The sequence below is a fragment of the Salmo salar genome, chromosome ssa01, assembly GCF_905237065.1.
Source record: "Salmo salar chromosome ssa01, Ssal_v3.1, whole genome shotgun sequence".
NCBI classification, from domain to species: domain Eukaryota; kingdom Metazoa; phylum Chordata; class Actinopteri; order Salmoniformes; family Salmonidae; genus Salmo; species Salmo salar.
This window is the reverse complement of record NC_059442.1, coordinates 44,264,587-44,284,903: the sequence shown is the minus strand read 5'-3', so window position 1 is coordinate 44,284,903 and position 20,317 is coordinate 44,264,587. Positions and strand designations below refer to the sequence as shown.

At 40.9% G+C, this 20,317-nt stretch overlaps 1 protein-coding gene across 2 annotated transcripts in view; it reads left to right on the top strand.

Moving 5' to 3' along the window:
* The first annotated feature begins 382 nt into the window (after positions 1-382).
* grm1b (glutamate receptor, metabotropic 1b) overlaps positions 383-20,317 on the top strand; it is a 28,655-nt gene continuing 8,720 nt past the window's right edge. For both annotated transcript variants that reach the window (XM_014197109.2, XM_045718243.1), the window contains exons 1-7: positions 383-492; positions 3,659-4,503; positions 7,910-8,159; positions 11,427-11,662; positions 15,612-15,858; positions 16,274-16,442; positions 16,870-16,996. In XM_014197109.2, coding sequence (XP_014052584.2) covers positions 3,774-4,503; positions 7,910-8,159; positions 11,427-11,662; positions 15,612-15,858; positions 16,274-16,442; positions 16,870-16,996 — 1,759 coding nt within the window. In that variant the 5' untranslated portion in view covers positions 383-492; positions 3,659-3,773. The remainder of the gene's footprint in view (positions 493-3,658; positions 4,504-7,909; positions 8,160-11,426; positions 11,663-15,611; positions 15,859-16,273; positions 16,443-16,869; positions 16,997-20,317) is intronic.

Here is a 20,317-nt window from a genome sequence, read left to right as displayed (position 1 = left end):
ACTGGATGGGCCGCCAAACAAATAGATGCTGTTGTCTATTTAGATATGTTACATATCAGTTTATACCACTGGCTAGCCTAGCCTACTACTATTAGCCAATAGCTTCAGAATCCTATAGCCTAATTTCATACTGACATGATCATACCTTTATTTTGAAAAACAAATAAAGCAATTAACTTTTTAATGTAGCTTACAATACTCCACCATGCAAATGCATACTACATGTCTATCTCTCTGCATACTGTCTTTTATCGGGGACATACAATGCAGTTCATGTGACCCGATTTTAAAGATGCATGCAATGATCAAGAGGAATAGAATGGGGGCACCCATGCTGCATTTCAAAGAGAGAGAGAGAGAGGGAGAGAGAGGCAGAGAGAGAGAGGGGGCAAAAAGAGAAACCCTGTATTGGCGCAGCAAAGGCTTAACTTGGGCTCCAAACTGAGAGGTTCAGGAGACGAGGTACGCAATGTTTCGAGGCAGGAGGTGCAGGTATGTCCACACTCTAACGTTATGATATTTAAGGTGTTTTATGCTAAGGATTTCAAAAGGTGCAACGTAACATGAATGGAGGAGACTGCTCTTCATGTGAACATCAGTGATGGTAGCATTTTGTTTAGTTAGGGTGATATATGCATGAGTGGGCCACTTTTTGGTAGATGGCTATGTACACAATCAAAATGAGTCTACCCCTACTCAATGTATGTTTATTTCAATTAATGAAGGTCTTATCTACATTGTGATGATGAAGCAAGTTGATAATGTATTATTCAGTGGATGCTAATACCCCTAAAATAACATCAGACCCCTAGTTTTGCTAAAGCGTGGCTTTAAGTTTTAGTGGGACACTTAAGTAGATGAAGTGGGACACTATTTTCTCATTAGAAATACATTAGTGTCCCACTTCAGCTGGCACTTGTTATGAAATCATCAATAAGACTTTGTAGAGGCTTATAGATAACACACTCTCTGTTTCATTTGTTTTTAATTTAGTCAATAATATTCTATTAGACCTTCTCAAAGCTATTGGGAAATTGATTTGGGGACATTCCAAGCTCTTGGTGAAAATCTATCTAAAGGAGCTTGCTCGGCTTTTCATTTATCCTGAATCACCTCTATTATTCCCTAAATGCTGTCCCCTTTCATAAATTGAGGCTCTTTTCTAGCCTACGTTTCTTACATATCATTGTTCTTCCTTTCTTTCCCTACCAGCCTTGTTATTTCCCTTTAATTCCTTTCACTGTCATCCCATGATGTTTATGTGCTATATAGCGTCTAGACTTGATTTTGAGATGTTATAAATAACTACAACAACATATTTCAATGTACTTTAGAATATCTAATGAAGGAAATTACATTTCAATTGATTAAAGGTTTATGTTATGCTTTTTTACAGCTGAAAAGTTCCCTGTCAGTAATTTCCTTCATTAGATATGAGACAGTACTATATATCAGATTTTTGTAAAATATTCAAGCAGTTTACATTAATGTTTATTATACTTCAAAACGATATTAATAAATATAAATTTTAACGCCAAAATGCTAGATTGTTAAATTATAATTTACAGAATGGCAGCCTTGTCATTCTAGTGCAAGGTTTCATAGTACAGCGATTTTTCATCATTTTCAACGGGTTACCCCATCTAAGAAACCTGACCACACTCATCAATGATGCGATGTCACACTAACCAACACAGAACACATGCAGTAGCAACCCCAAAATAACATTTGTTGTGATTGGTTTGCAAAATTACCATAGTACAGTACTCTCAAACACAAATGTCCCACTACACCGGATGTCCCACTAATGCGGACTTCACCCACTATTAATAATATGGCATTTTATTCACAAATGTCTGAAACATTTGAATCAATGAAAAACTGTGAAATAGCCTATTTTACCCAAACTGTTTGTAAGTGATTGTCAATTTGAATGTCCGTTCGACGTTGAAAATCTCAATAGGTTATATACAGTACCAGTCAAAGGTTTGGACACACCTACTCATTCCAGGGTTTTTATACATTTTGACTATTTTCTACATTGTAGAATAATACTGAAGACATCAAAACTATGAAATAACACATATGGAATTATGTAGTAACCAAAAAAGTGTTAAACAAATCAAAATATATTTTATATTTGAGATTCTTCAAAGTAGCCAACGTTTTCCTTGATGACAGCTTTGCACACTCTTGGCATTCTCTCAACCAGTTTCATGAGGTAGTCACATGGAATACATTTCAATTAACAGGTGTTTGTTCCTTCTTAATGCGTTTGAGCCAATCAGTTGTGTTGTGACAAGGTGGGGGGGTGGGGGGGAACTATCATTTGTTTTTCAACAGGACAATGACACAACTCACATCCAGGCTGTGTAAGGGCTATTTGACCAAGAAGGTTAGTGATGGAGTGCTGCATCAGATGACCTGGCCTCCACAATCACCCGACCTCAACCCAATTGAGATGGTTTGGGATGAGTTGGACCACAGAGTGAAGGAAAAGCAGCCAACAAGTGCTCAGCATATGTGGGAACTCCTTCAAGACTGTTGGAAAAGCATTCCAGGAGAAGCTGGTTGAGAGAATGCCAAGAGTGTGCAAAGCTGTCATCAAGGCAAAGGGTGGCTAGTTTGAAGAATCTAAAATCTAAAATATATTTTGGGGCTCCCGAGTGACGCAGCCGTCTAAGGCACTGCATCTCAGTGCTAGAGGCGTCACTACAGACCCTGGGTCAATCCCAGGCTGTATCACAACCGGGCGTGATCGGGAGTCTCAAAGGGTGGCGCACAATTGACCCAGTGTCGTCCGGGTTAGGGGATGGTTTGGCCGTGGTAGCCCGTCATTGTAAAATAAGAATTTGTTCTTAACTGACTTGCCTTGTGAAATTAAGGTAAAAAAATCAGCAAAACATTTGTTTAACTCTTTTTTGGTTGCTACATGATTCCATGTGTGTTATTTCATAGTTTTGATGTCTTAACTATTATTCTACAATGTAGAAAATAGTAAAAGTAAAGAAAAACCCTTGAATAAGTAGGTGTGTCCAAACTTTTGACTGGTACTGTACATAGGCCTCAAGGCGTAGTAAATTATATGAGATCTGATTCATAATTTCAATGAGTCATTTTAGCAGCATTTTAAGCAGAAATGTATGTAGCCTAAAACAATCTCAGTGTGGGTAAATTACTGCAAACTCAACAGGCAAGTTAGCGCTGAGTGCTGTCCAATGACTAGGTGCTGAAACCAGCCATGCAAACCAACCAGCAGACCAATCAACTTTTAATCAGCCTCCGGGAAGCTGTTTTTGCTGTACATGTTATTAGAGGCATTCAATGTCATTATATAGTTATAAATTACTGTAGGCTAGGCTATTATTACTTTGATTATTCATGATTGAATGTCAAGTTTGCTTCTGCATTATAGCTTTCCCTCTGGGCACACACTGATTTTTCCACTTTATTTCAATCAAATTACATTGAACCAACGTGAAATAGACGTTGAATTGACGTCTCTACCCAGTGGGATATTTTCCTTTGGTTAATTGAGAAGTTATGTAGCGTTTCAAAGGGTAAAAAGAGTTGCCAAAGATAGATTGGCAACGGACAGCTGTTTATCATCACTTGTTTCTAAAGAAAACTTGAATTAATATATTTATCTCATCTGCAGGAAAGACATCAGTGAAAGAGGTATGGTAAGGAGATGATGGATCTTCGATTAAAGTTGGACCCACTCTTCCCAATGGCAAAGCGGACATGATTCTATCACCAAGACCGTTTACACCATGTGGAATATGATGTACTTGAATGCCATTAGGTTTTTGTATTTCCCTATTTTACTCTATGACGTATTCGTCTCCCCCAGTAACATATTTGAGAGGTCAGTGGTTCCTAAAGCTGGTTCGTCCCGCTTGGTGGCCAGAATGGACGGGGACATTATAATCGGTGCACTGTTCTCGGTCCACCACCAACCGTCAACAGAGCAGGTAGCGGAGAGGAAATGCGGTGAGGTTCGGGAACAGTATGGAATCCAACGAGTAGAAGCGATGTTCCACACCTTGGACCGAATCAACTCCAACCCGAATCTTCTACCCAACATCACTCTGGGGTGCGAGATCAGGGACTCCTGCTGGCACTCCTCAGTGGCTCTGGAGCAGAGTATTGAGTTCATTAGAGACTCTCTCATCTCGATCCGGGATGATGACAACAAGGATGGTACCTCCAGACAGTGGTGCATTGAAGGGATGCCTGCGAGTCAGCCACCAGCCACCAAGAGACCCATAGCAGGAGTTATCGGACCTGGGTCAAGCTCAGTGGCTATTCAAGTTCAGAACCTCCTGCAGCTGTTCAATATCCCCCAGATAGCATATTCTGCGACCAGCATAGATCTGAGTGACAAAACGCTCTTCAAGTATTTCCTTAGGGTTGTGCCCTCTGATACTCTCCAAGCCAGAGCCATCCTGGACATTGTGAAACGCTATAACTGGACATATGTGTCAGCAGTCCATACAGAGGGTAAGTCACTGTCTATAGACTGTATGTTTTTTGTTTTACAAAAGTAATTGCATGTTGCGTATTTTCCATCAATATCTATTCAAACACAATTTGATTAAGTTGTGCTGGGGATTTAAATAATTGGCAGAACTGCGGATACTCTCCTGTCAGATAAGTGTTATTGTACAATTGATTATGATTTTTCATAATTCATAATCCTAATGGATTTAGCTCAAAAAGGAGGGAGGTTCAACATCATCCATCAAAGCTTATAGCTTGTGCTTGTTCATTCAGGCCTTCCTCATCCCTCTAACTTAGACCAACAGTTCAGGAAGAATCCTTGAAAGGTACAACCCACTGGGCACACACTGGTTGAATCAACATTGTTTCCACGTCATTTCAATGAAATTACATTGAACAAACGTGAAATAGACGTTGAAGCCTCTGTAGGAAGAAGCCATTTTTTCATGGTCAAATTCTATGGTTGCTCCTAGCACTTTAAAGTTCATTAACTCTGGTCTAGCCAGAAGCTTTTGAAGGGCTTTATTGGGTGTGGAGAGAAGTGTCCGACCAGTGAAGAGAGGGCAATGTTTGGATTCAGCTGTTGGTTAGGGAGGAAGGAATAGTCTATCTCAGTGGCGATTTTAGCATGTATAACTTGGTGGGGCAAAAAATAAATAATCTGGGATGCATGCCAGCAAAGCCACTACACAACACTAAACAATACATTCATTGCACTATAACGGTGAGAAAAGGTGCCCACAAACTGTTAGGGCCTACATAAAGCTGTCCCAACAGCAGTGTCCCAACAGCAGTCCCAACATCTTACCACTGCTACACCTGGCTATCAGCGGAGCCTTGTCTAGAAGCGAAACAGTTCATTCAGCCTCATTTACTGACTTGCTTAAACAAATGTGGTTCCTACTGACAATTGGTCCTTCGTGGGTAGATTTTGTCATCAAACTTTGTCATCAAAGTCTGGCATTCTCTGGATTGATGGTGCTTTCAAGACAACTAGGAACTCTAACAAACAAATGGTTGAATCATGGTGACGTCAGTGTTCTTCAGGTCGTAGCTCAAGAAAGAAGCCCAAGTTCCGAATTTACAATTCCGAGTTGGATGAAAGTTCAAAACATATTGTCCCAGTCATAGCTCGTTTTGTCCGAGTTCCCAGTTGTCTTGAACTCACTAATGTCAGATTTTACATCACAAATCATGCTTATTTGACAGCATGGCCAATGTTGAATGTTTATAATTTTAAACTAGGAAAAGAGACCCTTAATCTTAGACTTGGGACCACACAGCCACTCCACTGAATAGCAGGCTAATGATTAATTTGCTTGCAGTTAGCCACACTGATTCCTTCCAAACCACTCATTGTTGAATTTGCGATTTCCAACTTGTTGTGTAATGTTTATAGCCAATGAGCACTGATACGTTTTATCTATAATTTCTCTTCATTATTTCTCTTCATATGACAAGGATTAAAAGGATTTGCCAGTAGATTGTCGACTTGATTCATGATGATGACTGCTAGCTAAGAGTTTGAAAGTATGATGTTGACATGATCAGTCCAATCAAAGCTACTGTAGATATGTGATTTGACGTAATTTTATCTGTGGCCAATGACCTTGAGCCTTTTGGATGGGCACTTCTAATGTAAGTCTATGGCAGCACCCTAACACTAACCCTAACCCAAAAGGGTTCTTCAAAGGGTTCTCCTATGGGGACAACTGAAGAACACTTTTGGAACCCTTTTTTCTAAGATTGTACTTCATCTCCCACATGAAGGTACTACAATAGAAGCTTTTACATGACGGCATCCCTTGCAATGATTTGTGTTGATGTTCCCAAAGATATAATTTGGTTTTGTTGGTTCGTCATGGCAATAGCATACTTACAACTTGTTTCTGACCTCTGTTTAGAAATGAATGTGTGCAACATACTACCACAACTCATTAGTCACTACCTCAACTCCACACAATTCTTGAGTTATATGAATTGAAACTTTGAAGGATTTCGTGAACCAAGTCTTTCAGAAACGTCTGTCCTACTAATTCTTACTGGGGAGGTGATGGCAGGTAATCCAGCAGGTATCCAGCTGTCAGAAAGTATCCTGGTGAGACGACTGTTGGTAAATGACTGCATTTAAGAGGTTAGATAGAAATATATATGCTGTCCTTATCCACAAACTCTCTGCAGCATGATGTAATTCAGTCAAGATTAGTAATTTTTCGATGAATTCACTTCAATGTTATTGTCACCTCCTGGCCAGTAAAAGGGGTTATTTTTCATTGTAGTTGGTCAGGGCGTGGCAGGGGGTGTTTGTTTTGTGTGGTTGGGTATTGTGGGTTTAGGTTCTAGTTTTCTTATTTCTATGTTTATCTAGCTTTTCTAGTTCTATGTGAGTTTTGTCAATGACCTCCAATTAGAGGCAGCTGGTTGTTGTTGTCTCTAATTGGAGGCCATATTTAGTTGTGTTTGTTTTCACTGGGTTTGGTGGGTGGTTGTTTCTAGTATAGTCTGTGCACCTTACTGGACTGTTTTCGTTGTTTGTTTTGTATTGATTAAGTGTTTTCTTTAATAAATAAGAGGATGAGCACTTTACCCACTGCGCTTTGGTCCCCCTTCAACGACGAGTGTTACAGTTATAAACTACCGGAAATAAGAAATATATATATTTTTTAATGTTTTCCACCTTTTGAGTATTGAACAACTGAGAAAACAAGACAATTCTCAGCTTTAGTAGCTACAGTTCTGTTCTGCAGTACAGTAATAAGAGCCAGGAAGTAGGATAGATTATTATACAATAATTAAGATTCCATGCCCCGATGATGAGATGTCTGAATGATATAAGGTTTATAGCTGCCTGCCTGCTGTGCATAGTCACAGGTTGCGTCCTATGGCATCATATTCCCTCCCTGTATAGTGCACTACTTTTGAACAGAGCCGTATAGGCCCTGGTCAAAAGTAGTGCACTATAAAGGGAATAGGGTGCCATTTGTGATGCGACCTTTGATCTACCTGCAGTGAGGGACTCAGAGGACTCAGGCAGAGAGTTGTTGATGAACTAATTAAAACCCAATTACATTTCTGTTCTGTTGCACATTCGTTATTTACCAGACCGATGAGTAGAATGATATGTGTTTTTATTAAATAAACAAGTGATATGAGTTACAGTGACATGACATGGCAAACAGACTGAATGTTTGAAATGGAGTCACTAGTTATAGGTTGCAGTGCTGTTGTGTTTGGCTTGTTGGCAATACTTACAGGTGAAGTTATAATACAAAATGTCTTAAACTTCTTCAGAATGTAGAATATTGTATTGACCTTTTAAATAATATTGTGCTAAAATATATATTTACCTTTAAAGACCATGATATAGTCTTGTTTTTTTGTTTGTTAATGCTGTTTATTTCCCCAGGTAATTACGGAGAAAGTGGTATGGAAGCTTTTAAGGAGTTGGCCTCTCAGGAGGGGCTGTGTATCGCCCATTCAGACAAGATCTACAGCAACGCCGGGGAGAAGCACTTTGACAGGCTGCTGAGAAAGCTGAGAGAACGCCTGCCCAAGGCCCGGGTGGTCGTCTGCTTCTGCGAGGGCATGACGGTCCGTGGACTGCTCATGGCTATGAGACGACTTGGGGTGGCAGGGGAGTTCCTTCTCATCGGAAGGTAAAGTTAGATCATCTTATATGTTCATAATCAGTCTTAGCAATCGGTCAAAGGGAGATATCAAACTGTGGCCTTATGTGTTAAGTATCTCAAAGTAAGAGTGTTGATTTAGGATCAGTTTAGATCACAATTACCGTAAATTCCGGACTATAAGCCGCAACTTTTTTCCCAGGCTTTGAACCTCGCGGCTTAAACAATGACGCGGCTAATATATGGATTTTTCAGCTTTCAAATTTTTTTTTTCTCAAAAAAACACATTCTGTGACGTGCTCAGTTTTTTGGCGGCATGAAGCTTTCATTAGACCAATGAAATTGCCCAACGGGTTAAGGTCAAACAGCTTTTTTGTTTACTGTTTAGATTAAATCGAGCGCTCTCAAACTTCCCATCATTCTGATTACGGTAGTCATTTTGTCACCCTCATCATGGCAAAGACACGGAGAAATGCATATGATGCAGCTTTCAAGTTGAAGGCGATTTATCTGGCTGTTGGAAAAGGAAATAGAGCTGCTGCACGGGAGCTTGGTCTTAATGAGTCGATAAGACGTTGGAAACAGCAGCGTGAGGAATTGACTCAGTGCAAAAAGACAACTAAAGCTTACTGCTAATTTTTTATTTTTTGTTACAAGCCGTGTTTCGTTAAAGCCTATTTGTTTTTACAAGCCGTGTTTCGTTAAAGCCTATTTATTTTTGTTACAAGCCGTGTTTCGTTAAAGCCTATTTATTTTTGTTACAAGCCGTGTTTCGTTAAAGCATGTGTAAAGTTCATTTGTTTCAATGTACCGGTAGGCACCTGCGGCTTATAGACATGTGCGGCTTATTTATGTTCAAAATAATATATATTTTTTAATTCAGTGGGTGCGGCTTATATTCAGGTGCGCTTAATAGTCCAGAAATTACAGTAATAAGATTACATGGACAGGGGGACCTGATCCTAGATCAGCACTCCTACTCTAAAACGCATGATTCATTAGGCCCCAGATCAGATCAATCTGAACATAAAATGGCAAATTTGCTGTTCTTACCTGACTCCATTTTGTGGAGTGATTGACTTCATTATTATTATATAGTATAACGAAATTATTGCCATGACCATTGAGGGTTGTTCTAAATAATATGGTGCTTTTTCTCCCTTTGATATATCATACCAAGGCCCCCTATGGTTTACTCAGTTTATACTTGAACACAATAATAATCATTATTCTAGCAGTAGTGGAGGTCCTTCTGAAAACAGAAAGAAGCTTTTAATCACACTCAGTCTCATGAATAATGTGAATAATGCATGGTTAGACAGCTCTCTCTCTCTATCTATTTCTACCGCTCTATCTTTCTCTTTCTCCCCTGTCAGATCACAGGCAAACAGGGGAGGCTTGGGTAACATGGGACAGCTCTTCTCTCTCCCCCTGTCAGATCACAGACTCAGTGGGAGACTAGGGTAATATGGGACAGCACCTCCAGCACAGAGCTCAGTGGTGAGGACTACTGAGCATCAAAGCACAGATCAGCTTGTAGTAAGACTGTAGCTATGCAGTGATGGAGCTAGCTAGCATGAAGACCTGACAGGAGTAGTGAAGCTCAAGCTACAGCTAAAACTGTCCCGAATTAGCCTGGTCTTTTTTCAATTGTAGGTTTCATTGTTTCCTTTCACACAATAACAATACAGTTGGACCATGCAGGCTAACCCTGGATAACAGTTTGGACAATTCCTCATCAAAAGACAGAAACATATTGTATATACAAACAAAGTAAGGGATGTAACACTGTTATATGGTGATGGTGAGGATACAGTATGAAACACCGATGATAAAACACAAATCTATACAACTTTAAACTCTCTGCAGTTGAGTTATGCAGCTTGTGATGTCTTCATGGGTGATAAATAGGACATGGGATTGGTGCGGCTGTTTCTTTCTGGGTCAAGGAGACTAGCGACTGAAAAAATACTGTTTTGTAGAGCAGTGCGGTAAGTGAACACAGCCAGCCCATTGCATCTATGATAGAGGAGGCTGGGGATGACCATCCATCTATCCTGGGCTGTGTGGAGGATGAGAGGAAAGGCTTGTTTGCAGCGTGGACCTCATTCATCCAGTATGTATCCACTTACTGTTGCAGATGCTTTTACCCAACATACAGTACAGTAGTTTGTAAAAAACAACGTTACTTAAAGTACAGTGTAGTGCACACATGTTTTGCACCCTATATGTGTATGTGATTCCTGTAAGAAACAAGAGGTATTTTCTAAATAGGAGAGGTCTTTTTTTGTTAAACGCTGACATTACATTTGCCATTGTCTTTGATTTGGGTATATAGGCTACAGGCTTCCTTCTATGTAAAGGTTAGACAATGCAACAATTGTACCCGGTATCCCACATGGAGGTGGTATGGCCTGGTTGAGTGTTTTTTTGTTCATACCATGGTTTGAGTGATGACTTCAATGTGCTGACGTCAGAGCAGCAGGTTCTTGGAGCATAGTGTGTGTGTAGTGCTGTGAAACAGATGGCTAGATATTGGTGATGTTGCCATGCTGGAGGAGGGAGGAGGGCATTCATTAGTCAATTGTTTATTTTTGTGTGCTACACAACAATATAATATGATTAGCATACTCTCCTGGCAAGTGGCAAGGTGTGTATTTTGATGGATTGTGTTACTGATGAAATGTTCTGTCCCCTATAGTGATGGCTGGGCAAACAGAGATGGGGTGGAGGAGGGCTTTGAGCAGGAGGCTATGATGAAGTTGCTGTGATGTTAATGTATCACGGAGCACACGCTCATTACTCCTCCCTAAGCTATGCCACACAGAGAATATATTCATCAACTTTATTTCTGATATTCTCTGGTTGAGAAGCAGCTTTCCTGGAAAGAGAATCTCATAGGTTACATAGACTCTGTCTTCCTGACCATTGTTCATGGCCCCTGCCACTTGACAAGCAGTTTACTTGAATCAGAAGGTCAAAGTAGTAACACCTTCTGCTCAGACTTCATTTCACTTTCTCTTGCATTTTTGTCGCATCATACCTTATGCTTTTGTTGTGAATCTTGAAGATGCTGTCTTGCCATCTCCCTCAGGCTGTCCAACTTGTCTGGCATCTATATGATGTAGACAAACAAAAGAAAATGTAACCATTTTGTCCCAGTCCCTACCAGAGTCATCTTTCTCAAACTTTCTCAACATCTGTTTCAGGGGACCATTGAAATGCTCTAAAAGACCACCCATTTTGGGGTGGTAAGGAGTAGTCCTAACATTAATGTTACTGTGTCTCTCCCCACAGTGATGGCTGGGCAGACAGAGATGAGGTGGTTGAGGGCTATGAACAGGAGGCTGTGGGCGGTATCACTGTGAAGCTGCATTCGGAGGAGGTCACGTCCTTTGATGACTATTTCCTGAAGCTCCGCCTCAACACCAACACCAGGAACCCATGGTTCCCTGAGTTCTGGCAGCACAGGTTCCAGTGCCGCATCCCAGGGCACCCACTGGAGAACATGAACTACAGGAAAAACTGCTCAGGTAGATATGGGGAATATATGATAGAGAATGATAATGGTTTCTTCAGAAGGGTTGCTGACTTACAATGTAAACTAGCATATGGTATACTTCATGTTGTCTCAACTATAATTACATTAGATTTTTAGATGTTTACATGGTATTTTTGTCTCAAATGGCTAGAAGTTTCCTGAAACTGGAGCAAATAAATAGTTTCTGTGCATCTAGCCATACAATAATGTTTTGTTTTTGTTTTATTTTATTTCTAAAACATTCTCCTGGCCAACCAAAGATGATCTAGGTAAATTGAATTTAAAAGGCACATTGGATCTCACAAAAAAAGTGAATAATCAGATTAATTGATTAGCTAAAGCTATATTGATCACTTGAAACAATGCTCAAAAAGCATGTCTTCAAAAAGTTTTTTTCCCCACCTTGCACTTTTCTATTCCTTTTGAACTATATGCAGTACCAGTCAAAAGTTTGGACACACCTACTCATTCAAGTTTGTCTTTATTTGTACTATTTTATACATTGTAGAATAATACTGAAAACACAAAACTATGAAATAACACATATGGAATCATGTCGTAACCAAAAAAGTGTTAAACAAATGTGTTGTGATATAGCCTGGGATCGAACCAGTGTCTGTAGTGACACGTCTAACACTGAGATGCAGTGCCTTAGACCGCTGCGCCACTTGAGATTCTTAAAAGAAGCCACCCTTTGCCTATATGACAGCTTTGCACACTCTTGGCATTCTCTCAACCAGCTTCATGAGGTAGTCAATTGGAATGCATTTCAATTAACGGGTGTGCCTTGTTAAAAACCTCTTAAGGATCAGCCCCTTTTTTTCAATTTTCGCCTAAAATGACATACCCAAATCTAACTGCCTGTAGCTCAGGCCCTGAAGCAAGGATATGCATATTCTTGGTACCATTTGAAAGGAAACACTTTGAAGTTTGTGTAAATGTGAAAGGAATGTAGGAGAATATAACACAATAGATCTGGTAAAAGATAATACAAAGAAAAAAACAACTGTTCTTTTGAATTTTTTTGTACCATCATCTTTGAAATGCAAGAGAAAGGCCATAATGTATTATTCCAGCCCAGGTGAAATTTCGATTTTGGCCACTAGATGGCAGCAGTGTATGCGAGAAGTTTTAGACTGATCCAATGAACCATTGCATTTCTGTTCAAAATGTTGTATCAAGACTGCCCAAATGTGCCTCATTTGTTTATTAATAACTTTTCATGTTCAAAATTGTGCACTCTCCTCAAACAATAGCATGGTATTCTTTCACTGCAATATCTACTGTAAATTGGACAGTGCAGTTTGATTAACAAGAATTTAAGCTTTCTGCTAATATCAGATATGTCTATGTCCTGGGAAATATTCTTGTTACTTACAAGCTCATGCTAATCACATTAGCCTACGTTAGCTCAACCGTACCGTGGACGGGACACTTTTTTGGTTACTACATGATTTCATATGTGTTATTTCATAGTTTTGATGTCTTCAGTATGATTCTACAATATAGAAAATAGTATAAATAAAGAAAAAACCTTGAATTAGTAGGTGTGTCCAAACTTTTGACTGGTACTGTGCGTTTTCAAACTTAACTTACAAGTTGGTTACCATTGTTTAGCAAATCCAGTGATGAATTCTATAGAAATTACTGATATTTTCAAAAAATATATATTTTGATTCAAGTGAAACGTAAATATAAAACAATGCATGCAACAGTATATATATTTTTTTTTAATATTTAGCATGAATTTACGTTTCTCTTTTACATCTCCTTTTTAAAAGACTAGTTTTATCTTTTCTAACGTATATCCACCTCCTCATTAATAAATGAAGCACTAAGTTTCTCTTACGTTCTGCACTATTTATAGGATATTGATCATTTGTGATAATCAGAGATAGAGTCATAGCCTGCTGTTCTGTCGTTTTTTTGTATAGAGCTCCAAAATGGTGAGTGTGTATTTTTCTGAATGAACTCTTAAAGCACATCACTCTGGCAATATACATAGAGGTCGACTGATATAGTGTGTCATCAATAGAATCTCTATGATTTGTTTGATGGGAAGTTATTACCCTTTATGGTTAAGATGTTTTTTCTAAGCTGCATAGATACCAAACCAGAGGCATATCAACTCTGAAATTCAACGCTATCAATGTATATCTGTTGACCCCTACTATATAAAGCTATTGGGGGGATTGTATGCATTGCAGTGAGAGCACAACAACTGGTTTCCCTCACACGCTGTGTATTCTCACATCCTCCTGGTTTTGAGATTGCCTGTATAAAACATAAGCCCAATAACATTTGAAAGCATTAGATGAGATGCGAACTGGCTGGTCTGCCTTGTAGAACCTCAAGCTGCATGTTCCTATATGGACCTTGGCCCAATACGTTAAGACACCATGGGGTTAGAATGGAAACCACCCAAAGGACATCCAGCCAACTTGATGGAGCTGTGGGAAGCATTGGAGTCAACATGGGCCAGCATCCCTGCTTTCAACACCTTGTAGAGTCCATGCCCTGACGAATTGAGGCTGTTCTGAGGGCAAAAGCAGGTGCAACTCAATATTAGGAAGGTGTTCTTAATGTTTTGTACACTCAGTGTATAACTCTCACTTTTCATACCACTATCCACAACCCATCCAATCGATTGTTGGTGTGTTTGTTTGTACTTGTAACATTCAGTAAGTTGATACATAAAAAAACAAAAAAACAAGCCTGGCTACAAACAAACACATCTGAAAACTGAGCAATCATTGTGCCAGAACCGTTTGATTCACAAACTGATATGAATCAAATTGTTGATTCTTTCTGTACCGGATACTATTATTAAAGGGCAACTCCACCACTTTTCAACCTCATATTCATTATCTCCAGCACCAAACCAGTGTCTACATATGTGAGAACTGCGCATTTCTACGTTTTGTAGAAAACAAATATAACGTCAAAAAGTTCTACACGATGACATAATCAAAAGTTAAAACAAACTATGAGATTCACGGTGACGTGGGGAGAAAGAATATATCCTCCCTCTGGCTAGAAACTTGCTGCAGCTTTTGAAAATTACGCTTTTTCTTACTTTTAATCGTACCATGTGATATCACAGATACGCATTTTTTCAGGACCTTTCTTCTTATCTTTTTAACCACAGATCCTAGAAACTCGCTGTTTTCACATATTATGTAGACACCGGTTTGGTGCTGGAGATAATGAGTATCAGGTTGAAAAGTGGTGGAGTTGCCCTTTAATATTGTGATTAGTATAAGACCGAGATCAGCTATAGTATGTGCTACTTATATTGCTTCTAGCTTGCTTCACGCTTCTTAATCGATAGGGTGTCCCTGGACCTAGTACAAATATTGTTCTCTTCAAATTGTAGGTAAATCATCAAAGTGTTACTCTACTGTCTCTGTCTTTTAACATACTGCACAATGTGTCAAACCGTTTTATTCACAAGACCTGTATTTCTGGCAAACAGGATCGAGGGAGGAAGGAATAAATGAGAATAATAGATTTTCTTCCTCTGTCAATTAATGATAATATTACCACATTATTTATACCTAATTGAATTGCGAGTTGCGAATACAAAATGCCATAACATAATGATGCCTGCACTTTTATGCTCCCAGACACAGAACAGAACAGCACAGTGTGTCCTTCTGATGCACAAAACCCAACAAGAATAATAAGCATGTGTCTTTGGACACCCTATCATTCCTTTGTAATATTTCAGTCTATATTACGCTGCAAGATGTTTGACAATAGAAAAATAGTTTATTTCATATTCAGCTATGACTATCTATTTCACTTTGTATTGCGTAACATTGTATAATCCTTGTATAATGCTTACAGAACTGAAACATGAAGTACTTTCTTTTGTTTTATTACTTTGAGGAAACAATGCATCCCTAATCTTCCTTTCATGTTTTAACTGTATTCGGCAGGTTACGAAAGTCTAGAGGACAACTATGTCCAGGACAGTAAGATGGGATTCGTCATCAATGCTATCTACGCCATGGCTCAGGGTCTGCATGACATGCACAGCCACCTCTGCCCTGGCCATGTGGGACTATGTGAAGCCATGGAGCCCATCGATGGAAGCCAGCTGTTAGAGTTCCTCATGAGGACCTCCTTCACTGGGGTGTCTGGAGAAGATGTGTGGTTTGATGAGAATGGGGACACACCTGGCAGGTAGGTGTAGCCCAGGTGATGTACAGTCAGGGTCTCATGAGATAGCCCTGCCACGAGACATAAAACCAGTGTCACCCTCAGCCCAAGAGGTAGTTTCCTCTTAAACTAAAGGTTAAGACGATGGTTTCCTGAGCGAGATGACTCCGGTATGAATCCGACAAGTACAGCATCTACTCTTAGTACTCAACAAAAGTCCCCTGACACTGACAATACTGTTTCCATATAATTAGGAAGACGTGCCCAGAAGATAACCAATCCTCCTGAAACATAACAAATATCAATATCTATGTATACCGAAGTCCCCTGCCCATGATCAATATAATTGAATCTGTTGCTTTCTCTTTCACTATGAAAATAAGTCTCCGTACACTTGAATCAGATACAAGTTTCAGAACAACTTTCCCTCCACTCTTAGGTATGACATAATGAACCTACAGTATGTGGAGCCTGGTGCGTTCGACTACATCAATGTGGGTTCTTGGCACGAGGGTCAGCTCAGCATTGATGACTACATGATGCAGATAAACCGCAGTGACATGGTCCTCTCCGTCTGCAGCGAGCCCTGCTCCAAGGGAGAGATCAAGGTAGGTGTCAACAGTCCAGCTGGTCTGATGCTACTGAACAAAATTATTTATTATTCCGTTGACTTTCATTAACACTAGGACGCCCACTGGCGCTTGATTTTCTCATTAAAATAAATCTACATGCCATTGTGAAAGCAATCTCCTCCTCCTTCCCTTTCCATAACTTGTGTTAGCCCAACTTACACATTAGCAATCTGCAAAACCTTCCATTTTGCAGATCTGCAAGGTGTAAGCAATATGGTGGACATCCTACCACTACCCTGATTATACGTATTCAGATGCTGCATATCTGCAAATGAAGGGTTAAGGCCAAGGGGAAGGAGTAGGGACTAGGGAGAGAACTGTGACCGGCTGTATGGTTAAATTGAGTGAGTTGAGAGACTCCGACAGTGTAATCTCATCCTGTCTATGTGTTTGATCGAAACAGGTGATCAGGAAGGGAGAGGTGAGCTGTTGCTGGATCTGTACAGCCTGTAAAGACAACGAGATTGTTCAGGATGAGTTCACTTGTAAGGCTTGCGACCTGGGCTGGTGGCCGGACCCTGAACTGGAAGGTATAGTACAGTGCCCTTCCTTTCCCTCTTTCATAGAGAATTGTGCATAAATGAGTCCAAAACAGTACCATCGAGTTGTTGGGTTATTTAGGAGTGTATGGTGTTTGCTTTTAGCTTTTTTGTCTTTGTAGAGGTGCCTACATCAACATATACACAAAGCTAATGAAGGATAAAAGAGAGTGCATTTGGGAAAGTATTCAGACCCCTTTACTTTTTCCACATTTTGTTATGTTACAGCTCAGGTGCATATTGTTTCCATTGATCATCCTTGAGATGTTTCTACAACTTGATTGGAGTCTACCTGTGGTAAATTTAATTGATTGAACATGATTTGGAAAGGCACACACCTGTCTATATAAGGTCCCATGCTTGACAGTGCATGTCAGAGCAAAAACCAAGCCATGAGGTTGAAGGAATTGTCCGTAGAGCTCCGAGACAGGATTATGTCGAGGCACAGATCTGGGGAAGGGTACCAAAACATTTCTGCAGCATTAAAGGTCCCCAAGAACACAGTGGCATCCATAATTCTTAAATGGAAGAAGTTTGGAACCACCAAGACTCTTCTTACAGGTGTCCGCCCAGCCAAACTGAGCAATCAGGGGAGAAGGGCCTTGGTGAGGGAGGTGGCCAAGAACCCGATGGTCACTGACAGAGCTCCAGAAGTCCTCTGTGGTGATGGGAGAACCTTCCAGAAGGACAACCATCTATAAGGGCACAAGACGAGACCCAGATGCAGACACAGGAGGCAGATGGTTGAGTCTTGATATTTATTAAACAATCCAAAAGGGGTAGGCAAGAGAATGGACAGGCAAAAGGTCAAAACCAGTTCAGAGTCCAGGAGGTACAGAGTGGCAGGCAGGCTCGAGGTCAGGGCAGGCAGAATGGTCAGGCAGGCGGGTACGGAGTCCAGAAAACAGGCAAGGGTCAAAAACCGGGAGGACTAGCAAAAGAGATTAGAAGCAGGAGTACGGGAAAACCGCTGGTTGACTTGAAAAACATACAAGATGAACTGGTACAGAGAGACAGGAAACACAGGGATATATACAGTCGTGGCCAAAAGTTTTGAGAATGACACAAATATTAATTTTCACAAAGTTTGCTGCTTCAGTGTCTTTAAATATTTTTGTCAGATGTTTCTATGGAATACTGAAGTATAATTACAAGCATTTCATAAGTGCCAAAGGCTTTTATTGACAATTACATGAAGTTGATGCAAAGAGTCAATATTTGCAGTGTTGATCCTTCTTTTTCAAGACCTCAGCAATTCGCCCTGGCATGCTGTCAATTAACTTCTGGGCCACATCCTGACTGATGGCAGCCCATTCTTGCATAATCAATGCTTGGAGATTGTCAGAATTTGTGGGTTTTTGTTTGTCCACCCGCCTCTTGAGGATTGACCACAAGTTCTCAATGGGATTAAGGTCTGGGGAGTTTCCTGGCCATGGACTCAAAATATCGATGTTTTGTTCCCCGAGCCACTTAGTTATCACTTTTGCCTTTTGGCAAGATGCTCCATCATGCTGGAAAAGGCATTGTTCGTCACCAAACTGTTCCTGGATGGTTGGGAGAAGTTGCTCTCGGAGGATGTGTTGGTACCATTCTTTATTCATGGCTGTGTTCTTAGGCAAAATTGTGAGTGAGCCCACTCCCTTGGCTGAGAAGCAACCCCACACATGACTGTGTCTCAGGATGCTTTACAGTTGGCATGACACAGGACTGATGGTAGCGCTCACCTTGTCTTCTCCAGACAAGCTTTTTTCCAGATGCCCCAAACAATCGGAAAGGGGATTCATCAGAGAAAATGACTTTACTCCAGTCCTCAGCAGTCCTATCCCTGTACCTTTTGCAGAATAGCAGTCTGTCCCTGATGTTTTTCCTGGAGAGAAGTGGCTTCTTTGCTGCCCTTCTTGACACCAGGCCATCCTCCAAAAGTCTTCGCCTCACTGTGCGTGCAGATGCACTCACACCTGCCTGCTGCCATTCCTGAGCAAGCTCTGTACTGGTGGTGCACCGATCCCGCAGCTGAATCAACTTTAGGAGACGGTCCTGGCGCTTGCTGGACTTTCTTGGGTGCCCTGAAGCCTTCTTCACAACAATTGAACCGCTCTCCTTGAAGTTCTTGATGATCCGATAAATGGTTGATTTAGGTGCTATCTTACTGGCAGCAACCCTTTTTCTGCAAAGCAATGATGACGGCACGTGTTTCCTTGCAGGTAACCATGTTTGACAGAGGAAGAACAATGATTCCAAGCACCACCCTCCTTTTGAAGTTTCCAGTCTGTTATTCGAACTCAATCAGCGTGACAGAGTGATCTCCAGCCTTGTCCTCGTCAACACTCACACCTGTGTTAACGAGAGAATCACTGACATGATGTCAGCTGGTCCTTTTGTGGCAGGGCTGAAATGCAGTGGAAATGTTTTTGGGGGATTCAGGTCATTTGCATGGCAAAGAGGGACTTTGCAATTAATTGCAATTCATCTGATCACTCTTCATAACATTCTAGAGTATATGCAAATTGCCCTCATACAAACTGAGGCAGCAGACTTTGTGAAAATTTATATTTGTGTCATTCTCAAAACGTTTGGCCACGACTGTACACCAGGGATAATAAGCGACAGCTGAAGGGAGTGGAGACAATCACCAGACAGGTGAAACAGATCAGGGTGTGACACCATCTCTGGAGCACCAATCAGGCCGTTATGGTGGAGTGGCCAGACGGAAGCCACTCCTCAGTAAAATGACAGTCCACTTGGAGTTTGCCAAAAGGCACCTAAAGGACTCTCAGACCATGAGAAACAAGATTCTCTGGTCTTGATGAAACCAAGATTGAACTCTTTGGCCTGAATGCCAAGTGTCACGTCTGGAGGAAACCTGGCACCATCCCTACGGTGAAGCATGGTGGTGGCAGCATCATGCTGTGGGGATGTTTTTCAGCGGCAGGGACTGGGAGACTAGTCAGGATCGAGGGAAAGATGAACGGAGCATAGTACCGAGAGATCCTTGGTGAAAATCTGCTGCAAAGTCCTCAGGACCTCAGACTGGGGTGAAGGTTCACCTTCCAACAAGACGACGACTCTAAGCACACAGACAAGACAATGCAGGAATGGCTTCGGGACAAGTCTCTGAATGTCCTTGAGTGGCCCAGCCAGAGCCCGGACTTGAACCCGATTGAACATCTCTGGAGAGACCTGAAAATAGCTGTGCAGTGACACTCCCCATCCTACCTGACAGAGCTTGAGAGGATCTACAGAGAATAATGGGAGGGGCCTCCTGAGTGGTGCAGTCGTCTAAGGCACTGTTTAATCCATTTTAGAATAAGG